The following is a 12,794-nucleotide window of genomic DNA, read 5'->3' on the forward strand; positions in this document are numbered from 1 at the left end:
CACGCTGCCAGGTCACAGGGACCCCGGGGATGAAAACCGACACTCACAGGTCCCAGTGAGGATACGCTACAGGACTCAGCACAAATTGTTCCCTTTTCTTCTGTCTCTGCTTGAATACAGAACAATATGGTGTCCTCTAAACATCTCCCACCAGAGCAAAGGCAAGACAGGAAACAGTTGAGTATTTACTCTGAGAAGTCAATTCTTTTATGTGTGAATGTACAACTGTATCCATACAATTTTTGTCAACACTAACACAGAAATCAAAGTGTGTTGGAAAGGCTAGTTCACATGATATCAGACAGTCAGCAGCAAATCCTGAACTGCAAATTCAAAAATACAAACATGGTTTGTTACTCCATCACATGGACTTTTTTCACTGATATCTTTAGTCTTCCAGTAGGAATAAATGGAATAAAATATGCAAGTAAACTTGCAGCCTATAGGCAACAGCACCTTTAGGCACTTTAAGGTCAAAAGAGACTTACCACCAAAAAAATGAAAGTGGAAGAATAAGACTAATTAAATTAATCCAAGATATATGAGACTGTTGTGTCTTCTAGAACCACAGGTAGGAATCAGCTGTTAATCTTCTATTTAACATACCCAGTTGGTTACAACTGCCAAGAACTTGCAAATGTTTGATTTGTTTAGTTCTGTTAAGTAGAGGCAAATGACCTAATTTTTCTGATATAAGTTTCACAGGCCAGTTACTCTAAAGTGCATTTGTATGAATAAAAACTACTTACCCAGAGGGACATTTGGAAAGGCATTTCAGACAAAAGAAGCCCTAGTGTCAAATATTTTAGTCATTAAAACATAGAGCAGCTGCATGTTGTCAGTGAGGTAGTGTCTGGAGCAAGAAAGCAAGTTTGAAAATGCGTATGTCAATGAACTTCGTTTTTTGCAATTATGATGTATAAAGATTGTGTGAAAATAAATTATAGCACCGATAAGTGCAGCTGTAATGTCTGTTAGACTAATCTGCCTCCGAATAGTTTTAAATACAATGTCTCAGTCTAAGTCCCTTATACATTACATATATCTGGCATACTTCTTCCCCTCAGAGAGAGGATTCACTACTGAAACAGTAGGTTTTTTAGGTTGTTAGGACAGTGGAAGACAATTCATCCCTGAAAATATACTTTTACACAGATTTTCCAGCAGCTGTAAGAGTGCCACATTTAGTAACGGAGCAACTCTGAGTACATCTATAAAAGCTGCAATGTACCATGCCTCCATACCACAAAAATTAGGAGAGCAATATCATTATGTTCCCAATGGAACAGCAAAAGTCTGCAAGTCACACTTGTCTAAACACAAGTTTAACATCCTTTTCATACCTTTTCTGACAGACAGGCACCTGTCTCTCTGCTGATGCAGTGGGGTGCAAAAAGACACATTCAGTAGTACGCTCCAGCATCCTGGCTCTCCTTCCAATGCAACTTTATCCGATTCAAAGCAGTTTACGCAGGAGAGCAGTGCAGGAAAGTCAGTAGCCATCCCAAGGCCCTATTTTGAGTGTGTCAGATTACCATCTCAATCGTGGTTAGACTTCCACCACAGTGAAGAGCTATCTGTAAACACATCCCACACACGCTAAGATGGCTGAGAAAAATATGATCAGTAGCTTGCTACACACAATACAGCCACTTCAACTAGTAGAAAACCACTGACTGTTACACAAACAAACAACAAAAAAAGTGTTATTGCCTAAAAGTAACAGTACACGCCCAGGATTGTCACCACCTCCAAATTTATAAGCATAGCACTGGAGAGAACTAACTGTGCATCAAATCCACTTCCCTCAATTTTAAAGCAACAATGTAATAGGAATTTTGCAGATACTTTCCACAGAGCATCTTCTTTACTGAAATGATCTACAAAGATGATCCATAGATGCATCAGATTTGCTCAAAATCCAACAGCACACCTACAGATTTTAATTAACAACAAGGATCAGCTATGGATGTAGCACAGGAAAAACTTCGAGAACTGTGCCAACATAGAAATCCTTTCAACAACATTAAATCTGTTTGCAGTACAGCATCCTCAAAGCACAATGAATGAGCAGGTACTGGAGTCCCTGTCCAACACTAACAGAACGAAGCCTGGAGACAGGATGAAATCCTGTTTGCAACATGACTTTCAAAGTGTTTCCACATGTTTTGTAATATGTAAAAAAGGATAAATCTGTGCTAGCACTCTACAAATGCCCCAACTCTAGGCAAAATATAAATGTCCAAAGGCAAGAAATTAAAACACACAAACTTAACACTACTTTGAGAGAGTGACATTTCTTTCACACATCACATGTTTGTGATGTTTCTCTTTTACAAGAGAAACAAGAGAAAGAGATGTTTCTCTTTTACAAGAGAAACTGAGAGCAAATGTTCACTACTCTGCATTTGTACTAGTCTCCTGTCTCCAAAAAAAGAAAATGTTAAGGGTCTTATCTAAATTAAAATAGCAAGCATTAGAAGAAACAATGCCCTCAACATGGCTGCTACTACGTTTAGTTTCATGTATTTTACTTTCATACAGAAAACCTTAAAGATGGCTATAGAGACATTTGTTAACGATTCTCAGGTCTTCAGCTGCTATACAGGTAAAATCTTCTTCATCCACGCAAAAGCCAGGCTCCAGTCTTTGCACTCACCTATGCTTTGAGCTCCGAAAAACTACAACCAATGATTTTTAGAGAGTGGGCAAGACAGACCATAAAGAATAAGAACAGAATAACCCCCCCAGAAACATATTACACTGTGGGTGAGCAGCTATACCACACGCAATGGGCCCCTCTCAAATTCCCAGTTAGGAACCTTAAGAAAATGAAGATATTTTCACCATGTTTCATATTCGTTAACCATTTTTCCCAAGATATCTCAGTTTATTCTCCTCCACTAAGAAGCATCAGGAAGAAAAGTCACCTCGTCAGACATTTAAGAATATAGGTGACAGCATACTTTTACTGGAATGTAAGAATTTCTGAATAATACCTAAGAACAGCGTGACAGGATACTCTTGTTCAATAGCACAAAGTTCTATTCTTTTTGCAAGCAAAATATAGTACCACCCACTAAACCGATGACTCTACATCTGGTTTATCTCGTTCACTCACAATGGCATACTTCCTGTCTGTATCTATTAAACACCAGTTAACACCCACTTTGCATCCCAAGCCTAATAAAAATTTCCACTACTGCCCATCTCAAGGCACAGTATTCTGGAAGATAAATTCTAATCGACTAAGCTAACACACCTCTTGATATCAAGTTGTTCCGATTTTAAGTTTTCATCTAATTGCAAATTCTTTAAATATTAATAGTCTACTATTTTGATCAAATCAAGAAGCATATGTAAAGATGTGTTTACTTCAGAGTATTTTTTCCAATGAACAAATTAAATTAATTCAGTGAATTCCAATATAAAGTGGGCAAATAAAGGTAAACAAGTGCCATTATGATGACAGGATACAAAGACTCAACCATTTCTATGCCTCTTCAGCACAGAACAGCCTAAAACTTTTTTTGACTTTGGATACATGTGCCCAGAATAGATGAATGCTTCATTTAAATACAGGAAGCATTTGTCATTATAAGTGCAAGTCCTGCCTGAGAGTAAAAAAAAGTCAGTCTTTAAACAGCAAGAAGTGGTTCACACCCCTTGAGCTCAGTAAAGGACTGAAAAAGTTGGAGTAAAACTACGTGTCTAGAAATTGAGCATTTTGCTTTTCAACCTGCTCAATGGCTAAATTATTAAAACGTAACGATCCTTAAGCTAACAGCTCTGTTCTCTCCTAGACAGTGTTAAACCTTAACCTAAGCTTGAGCTTCCACAGAGCAGTTACTTTCAAAGCTCTGGCAAAACACCATCTCGGTTTCGCATTGGATTGCAATTCCTTCCTCCTAGCAGAAAACTAATACAAAACAAAGATAAATAAGCAAGCAACCGTAACAAACTTGAAACGTTATAAACACTTGAGTATATGTAAAAGAACACATAAGCAACTATAGTAGGGTAAAGTAGGGCATGAACCTAGTGTGAAAGTTCTCAAATTTATTGTATATCTGCACACACCCACAGCTTTACAAACATACGTAACCACCCCTTTCAAGAGTTCCACCTAGCAACATCACCTGTTAACTATCAGATAGAATTAGTTTAAGTCTAATACAGATAAAAACTAATAAAGGGTCCTTAAGTGTCTGAACCATAGACTGTTTTCCTTCTGCATAGATATTTAATCTGTTAGCTTACCATAAGTGTCATCTGCTTACAATCTATTGTAGAGTTAGTATTAGAGTGCTTTGAGGAAGAAAGCTTTTGATTACAAGGGGAACATATGCAACAAGACACCTTAATTTCATATTTATTTTTATTGTTATATTTTAAGTATTAATACTAAATATTATTCTAAAACATTAAAATAATATCATTTCTTAAATAAAGGGGAAGGAGAAATGGTGACACAAAAGAAAAAACCTATTTCTAATATTCTGATAATCTGGAATGAGTTCTCAGAGTTCAAAAGGGTAATTTCAGTTTCACATGCATTAATAGTCTGTAATACACACACACACAAAAACATAGCACAGAAGACGCTCTTAGAAGTTAGCAAGTGCTTATAACCTCAAACACTGGAAGGAAACCCAGGTGTTACTTTGCAATGTTTTCAATTATCAAAAGGGAGGAAGGATTCCTTTCCAAGCTCAACCCACTGCTTACCTTACAAGTCAAACTGTAACCGTAACTCCACTTTTAACAGAGAGAACCGAGTACCTTTCCATGCAATCCAAGAGGTCTATCACTTCTGCTCTTCCACAAAAATGAAGACAAATATTATATTACTCCTCTGCCTAGATACATGATTTATTTCAACTAGATAATAACGTAGGATATCTCAGACAGTGATTTTCCAAGACATTTGTTACATGAGTCATCTGGGCTTTTAAAAAAAGCCACATCCTTTGCAATGAGAGCAGACTGTAAAATAGGTCAGTGTGTAATGAAGCATACCGCTGGCTTATGCTTGCCAAAAAAACCCTCAAATAATAATTCATGGCAAGAGTGTCTCATGGATATCCGAAAGAAAGGCAGAAACTCTTACCTTAACAGGAAAGCTACACTTGCCAGTTCGAACGCCTTCTTCATCAGTCTGCCACTGATGAGGCCTACTGGCCTCTGGGACATAGACATCTTTCTTTCTCCTAAAGCTTTGCCGTAATTTGTTCATTTCTCAGATTTTCACGTCCTAGAAGAAGAAAGAAAGAACACTGCCAATAGGCACCAAACCACACATTTAGCCACTTGGGGTCAACCACTATCATGACAAATGTCCCCGTGGAAAGTCTGAGCTTCTGCAAATATGAATGGCGGTACCTGTGAAAGGAAAATATTTTGGACATCGATTCAAAGATAGATAGATACTCACTTCAAAGTGGAAAACACAAATCCACATTACTTGTTTAATATCTTTCCACAGCAACTGAAGCATTTGACCCAGGAATAACTATTAGTCTTAAGCATAAGGCTACCTAGAATAGCTGACAGAGCAGCTCTGATGAGTGATGCATATGAGATCCTGCCTCCCCGAATTTAAGCACCTAGCTGGAGCAACCAAGCAGGACGCCAGTAGCACAAGCTTCCAAGGCACCCCTGCAAGGCAAGGATTCGTAGCCCTGAGACTGCTCCTAAAATTTACACGCCTATGCTGTTCTTTAAGTACAAGTGATAGGTTCATGCTTTTACTGAGGGGCACAGTCCGGCCCTTGCTTAGTCTACTGGTTCTTACGTTTAAATGAGGAATGCACTGAATTGACTTCCACGTTCTGGGTAAGTCTGTAAACAATTACATAGTCTTACCTCTTCAAAGGGGGAAGACAGTTCTGTAATTACACTTCCACAGCCTAGAATTAGATACTTTTTATACACTATTCTCTTATGTATCAGTTTCTATATACAAGCCAATCTAGACATGCTCACCTTTACTAGATTCAAACTACAATTAGCCAAGAAGCTATCAGAGAAAGTACTACTAATAAAAAGACTCAGTATTCAGCTACAGAAGTAAAGTCATATGGGATACAACGTGGGGAATGTAGAAAGCATGCTGAAAGCCTTCTTGAGATATTTCTCTTTCCTCAAGAACCAGCCTTCTTACAACCATGACGTCTCATTTTGATAGAAAAAAAAGATGCTGCAGAATGCAAGGCAACAAAATCTAACTGGATTATATATGCTTACTTCCCATTAGATTAACTGAGCTACAGAATATAGATGTTTATGGGTGTCAATATGCAGGCTTTCAATGAAAGCAGCTTTAAAAGCAGTTTGAACACTATTTTAAATCCTGAAAAGAACCAGTGTTTTCCAGTTAAAACTATTTCACATAGGTGAGAAAAATCAACACATTCATGTTTGTGGCACCTGACATTTAGCAAGCTTAAATTCAAAATGCAACAATTCCAAAGCTGAACAAAAGTCAGGAATTGAAAGCATTACAGAAAATCACTGCCCACCAGACCTCTTTTTGATCAGCCAAATTAAAAATATTGTTTTATACCTCATGACGCACTTTAGCCATTCCAAGTAACAAAAAGGTGTGAGTTTTGTCACTGACTCCCCAGTCCCCCCTTCAGCAGCTGTTACTTTCCTCCTCAAGCTGCAAGTCATTAGGGAAGCCAGTTCCCACAATACCTTACGAGCATGGCATTGGCTCATTTCTCTAGAATCTTCTGTCTTTCCATAGTCTACTAAAAGCAATATTGTAAAATAAGTAATAATTTAAAGATATACCCACAGATAAAGAAAACACCATTATATCACTGAAAGTGGGAAATCTAAGAGTGGTGATGTTAATATTTGTTAAAAGTGCAAATAAGCACGCTACTCACAGGCATGAGTTCAGTAACGAATGCAACGCTGCCTGGTCTTGTAGCGTTGTGGGGCATTCTTTCAGCATAATTCCTGAAGTGATTCTACATTAACAAACAACCACACCAAACTCTGCGTTTGCAGCGAAGACCCGTGCTCAAAGCTGCTTTATGAGCGTTTGAAAGCCGTAAGGTGTAACACTCCAAGCAATCCAAATCTCTTGCGAATTAAGTGGAGGCTCTAGATGTACGGCAAAGGCTAGAAGACCGTCCCTGGAAGGGAGCGCGTACCTAAAATAGCCACGAGCTCTAACAAGCCGTGTAAGAGCAGGGATAGGAAGTTGCTCGGGGATGCTCAATTGCAATTATCTAGTTATAAAGCAGTGTTAGTGTCATTCCTTCATAGCTGCAAAATGCCTGACATAACTAGTAACGTAAAATATTTTCTTGCACTTACTTGGTAGGATTTAGAGATTAGAACATGTGTGCAAAATAAAACACATGCACATTTCTTACCACTAAACAAGCTGAAGCAGCTCGTCTACAAACAGTTTCTTTATTTTATAAGCTAACAGCCATTTAAAAATCTTTGAATGTGCAAAGGCAATTCTGGAAGTTTTAAGAGGCGATGCAAGGCTTCTATTCTCCATTAAGGCTTAGAGAGACAGTATTAGTTACGTGTTTTGCTTTACAAACAGCAGACAGAGGAGTCTATGCACCACTCGGTCTAAAGGAACCAGCATTTCAAGGGGGGCCATTCAGTCACGTTGGGCAGGTGACATGTACTGCAGCAAATCGACACACGGCACCTCAGCTCACGAGGACAGGCACGCGCCCTTGTCCCTGCTGAAGACTGGCAGTGCCACTGCACGATGAGCAAAACCGCTGCTCCAGCTGCTTCGGCGCAAAGCTCAGGAGTCTAGTCAAGCGTGTAGCTTAAAGCCTGGCTGCCCGACCTTGCGCTCGGGTGATGGACAAATGGGCATAGAGACTCCCCTCTGCCAAAAAGGGAGGTACAAATAGATGCAGTAAGGCTCATCTGCCTGTATTCTGAGTATGATTGATGAAAGAATGCTTTGTAGAAATTTCAGACCTACAAACATGTAAAAAACAACCTGTGGTAAAGTTTTCAAAGTAACTCTGAATCTCAAAAGCTTCAGTAAGTAACAAAAACTGAGAACAGCACACAGCTGCTGTACCACTTGTGAAATCGCCGTTTAATTGCCTTATCACAACATTTGCTTATGCGAGCATTTCCTTGGACTTCTCCCAGGAAGCATTGCTTTTGCGCAGGAGACTGGTACCTTATCGGAGATTATTCTGACCAGGAATCTCAATCCACACGGCTGGATGAGAATAAGAGTTCCTCAACTACACTTCCTATGAGAAGCTGAAGTGGCATTTTGCCCAAAAGTATTTCCTTTTCACTGAAAACCAAACCCATTTTCCTACATGTTCTAATTTTGAAGGCATGTTGACAACAAGTGGTTTAAAAATAGCTTATTCTATTTAATAGCAATGCTGACAAATAGCAAAATTAATTTCTGGTCAGGCAACCAGCAAGCTTTCTCCAACTGCCACACTCAGATTTTCTGAGATGTCACTGTTTTGAGTAGGTTGCGAAATAGTTTGCCCTATAAACACCTAATTTGCTGGTAACACGTGTTTCAGCCCAATATAACCAAAGTTGCCATCTGATGGGAAAGCATTAAGTAAAACAATTCACATAGGCTGAGTATCACAGAATCACAGAATGGTTAGGGTTGGAAGGGACCTCTGGAGGTCATCTAGTCCAACCCCCCTGCCAGAGCAGGGTCACCTACAGCAGGTTACACAGGACAGTGTCCAGACGGGTTTTGAATGTCTCCAGAGTGGGAGCCTCCACCACCTCTCTGGGCAGCCTGTGCCAGTGCTCCACTACCCTCCAAGTAAAGAAGTTCCTTCTCATGTTAAGATGGAACTTCCTATGTTCAAGTTTATGCCCATTACCCCTCGTCCTATCACTGGGCGCCACTGAAAAAAGACTGCAGAGGATTCAGGAGAAAAGCACATGAACTGCTGCAATTAGGTGCTGCACTTTCTACTAAGTTTGTCTGGAGCTCAAAATCCCTGCGCAGGAGTTCTCAAGAAAAACCAGTGAGCGTTTTCTACTTTGAATTCTTTGCAGTGCTCATCACTCTGTACACGCGTAGCATGCCTGCCGACAGGACAAGTCACCAACCTAGGCTGCAACAAGCTAGCAGGGTATTTTCTACTAAACTGACAGCTGATACTGTAAAAAGTTTTACACTATCTTGGGATTACGCAGGCTGAAAGTTATCTGTCCCCGATTTTTCTACTATTTAGCAACCGGGGTTTTGTCCTGTAATTAAAAGTATTTTAAAAACCCCCAAGAAGGAACAAACCAAACCACCAAAGACACTATTTCCTTTTGACTTTTACATCCCCAAATCCAGCTTGGGCCCAGAGAAGCAGTATTTGAAGACTAAAACTGGTGAAAAGCCGAAACAGGAAACTCAAAATCTAATTAAATCACAAAACGTAGTGTTGTATCAGAGACAAACCAGTAAAAAAGGCTGAAAGCACCGAGATCTTCTGGAGAAAAGATGAAACAGAGCCACTTTGGGCTCTGTTACATTTCAAGGTTACCTCTACCAGGCGGCTAACCGAAGACAGCTTGACATCCGAATGGTCATGCCTGTTGGAAAAACAAACACGCAAAAAAACAACCTCAACCCCCTCCCCCACACACCCACACCAAGAAAACCTTTACCACTTTTGCAATCCAAGAGATTACAACATTAGACTAAACATTACAACTAGTTCCCAAAGCATCTACAAAAGGCATCGAAAAGACAAAAGTTATTCACATAGTGAGTTTATATACTTATGTTGCTATTTATTTTTATGCAAATTGGTATCTTTCTGGATATTTTGAAAACACTGCTCCAAAGCCAATTTAAGGAGAGCTTTGACACCATTATTTTTCTGACCACCCGAAAAGAACAATTTTAACCCATATCAGTTCACTGACAACTCAGGGGCAGCAGAGAGACAGAAACAACACTGTCACGGATAAAAGTGTATGTTGAAGCACTCTCGGCTTCATTGCCCTGTGCATCATCGGGTTATGGCTGCAGAGCAAATTACTGCAAGATAAACTAGCATGTTAATTCATGTCTTGTTAGCTGCTCTGCTGTATGAGTGTGTTCACTTTTACCCTTCAGTGAGCACAAGCCAGCAATTTACCCTTCAGTGGGAGATGCGTAAGCTTTCACATTAGCTGAAGCTAGATCAGGTGGGAGCTGCTGATGATGCAAATTTGGGGCTTAGCTTGCCTTGCAGGAGTTTACGCGTGTACCCATATCTTCAGATAAGCAGTTCATTTACATTTTGCATAAATGTTTCTTGCGTAGCAGTTGCTACTACAAGGTGATCCAAACTACAGAATCTGCAGGGCAGAGGGACAGTACTGGTAAATGAACTGTGTTCACAAATTTAAGTGGTTAGATTTTAGGCTAGAGGTACTACAAATTTCACACTAACCAACCACCTACGGTTTCAACACTGAGGACAAAAAAAACCAACATAAAACCATTTTTATCTTTCTTCTGAACTCTAGCCTTCACAAATGTTATTTAATCTGTGTTCAATTATGTAGCATCTTTTTTGTTTGCAATGGAAAAAGGATAAAAACTGATTTCAAGCCTTCAGTTCAGACAGTTTTTTAAAACCATTCAGAGGGTTTGGGATTACTTTCTGTTTTCTCTCAGAATTAAATACTGTTTCCTATTTACTTTACCAGTTTAGAAAAAGAGAAAGTCATGGGTCAAGTAAGGGCAAAGTACTCTTTGCAGTCTGCAACAAGTACAGAGTAGCCAGGGTACGGGAGGGACCACACACACGCACGCTGGTGCCATCCCGCTGCAAGCCTCAACCATCAGGAGTAACATCAATAAAATTCCTAGAAGTATGCATTTCAAACAACAGGGAAATCTAGGTTTAAGTACAACATGTTATAGGGAAGAGTCTAAAATTTACAAGCTTCCACGTAAAACTAATTCAATTAACATGTTACAATCAGACTAAGTAATTAAAAAAAAAAAAAGTCTCATTCATACCTCCATTGCCTGCTGGCCACACACAGGCGAGGTAGGAGCAGCTGCACAACTATCAGCTATGTCCTCTTTCCCAGTGAAATGCACCTAATATTGCTAATAATAAAAGAGCCACGCCAGAATGGCTCAGAAGAGCCAGAAACCCAGAGCAACAAGTTCATCCAACTCTAATATGTTTTTTGCCTGAGAAATACCAGGCATTTCTTGACATCAAAGCTTTCTGAATAAGGACGCATTTTTTCCTCATACCAGTTGATATGTATCAGTTTTCCTGATATCAGTTACCTGATACTTCAGACCTAAGAGGACATGCCAATTGTCTTAATCTCATTGGAAAAAAAAAAAAAAGTGTTTGCCTAACCTACTTAACTAGGAAAACACTCCAGAAACATTCCTTGCCACAGCTGTGAAGATCTGTATCCTCAGAAAACTCTGTGGCTTTGAGTTCTTGTGCAAGTACAACCTGGACACACCTGTCCAAAGACTCATGTCTAACAGCTATCGTTTCAGCATTATCAAAACTTGAGTTTTATTATGAAATCCACAAGGGTTCACACCAGGAAATGTAAACACCCTGTGCTTCCATATTTCAGAAGAGTATTCTGCATTGCTTTTTCCTATAAAACTCAGTTCACTGCTGACAGTTCAACATTATTGTAAATCTTGGCTATAACCCGGACATTAGGACATCAGCAAGGACATTTGCTTGTTTCAAGCCATTTTCTTGGGACAAGATTTGGTTTTGGCAGGCTTACCTGCAGTATGAACGCGTATAAAGAAGTGGTTCAAAACACTTAGATCTGTTTTGCTCTCTAATGCACAGTTTGAATCTCTAAATTTAAGATGATAAGGTTTCATTTATAAGAAAGAGGCAAGCTAGGAAAGCAAGTTGATTGCCACCAAGGTAAATAGTCTGCCCCTGCCTATTATGAAGCTGCCAGAATGGAGTTTTACTTCTCTGAAAAAATCCTTACTAAGCATTGCTGCTCAAACAGTCTCCCCTCCTCTCCCACTTACACAGTACAAAAACATGTAATGCCCTATCTCTCCAAGCCTACTGTAAAGGTTAGCCAAAACTTGCTGCAATTGCCCTGCAACAGCTTCTCTGCAATTATTCACCAGCACAAGAACACAGAGTACCCTTATCTTCTAAGGAAGAAAAGGTCACCCCATGTGTCAGATTTTGAATGCAGAACTTTGAGCCTTTTTGTAAGTTTAGATCCCATAAAATCTAATTAAATCCAGCACTGTCACACTGAAGCAAAGGAAGGCATGTAACCATATGAGCATGCTCACTAAAACGTTAACAGTCCTGCTTACGCAATACGGTATGACTAACCACATTATTCACCACATGGCCTTCCAACCCATTTACCCTTTCATTACCCAATTAAGATCTAATAATACAATACTGCAAGTATGCATTTGAAGACATCAAAATATACAGAAAGGTGAAGCATGAGTTCATTTGTTGAGCCAGCAAATACATTTTGGTTTTGCTGTTATTAGAGTTCAAATTAAGGCGATTTTCCTTGTTGCAGAAAAACAAAGTATTGGATACGTAATGAAAAGACTACCAAAACAAACATATCAGCTGTAGAAAACTTACTTTCCAGCAGTGAAAGAAATATTTAGATCATACTTCGAAGATATAGCAGAAACGGCAATCCCAAACTCTTTGTAGAAGACCAAAGAGGTCAGAGCTGTAACGATAATATAAATTTCTCTGACAGCATTCTTAGAAATTGTGATGCATTGTCATCGTAAGATGCGAGGTACGAGTCATCTTCTCAAATCCATC

General features: G+C 39.3%; 1 protein-coding gene across 4 annotated transcripts in view; it reads right to left on the reverse strand.

Moving 5' to 3' along the window:
* Positions 1–5,253, reverse strand: part of NUMB (numb homolog (Drosophila)) — a 36,085-nt gene extending 30,832 nt beyond the window's left edge. For all 4 annotated transcript variants that reach the window (XM_009882370.1, XM_009882353.1, XM_009882362.1 and 1 more), the window contains exon 1: positions 5,111–5,253. In XM_009882370.1, coding sequence (XP_009880672.1) covers positions 5,111–5,236 — 126 coding nt within the window. In that variant the 5' untranslated portion in view covers positions 5,237–5,253. The remainder of the gene's footprint in view (positions 1–5,110) is intronic.
* Between the last annotated feature and the right edge of the window lie 7,541 nt (positions 5,254–12,794).

Source organism: Charadrius vociferus, unplaced genomic scaffold (genome assembly GCF_000708025.1).
Source record: "Charadrius vociferus isolate BGI_N301 unplaced genomic scaffold, ASM70802v2 scaffold50, whole genome shotgun sequence".
Classification (NCBI taxonomy): Eukaryota; Metazoa; Chordata; class Aves; order Charadriiformes; family Charadriidae; genus Charadrius; species Charadrius vociferus.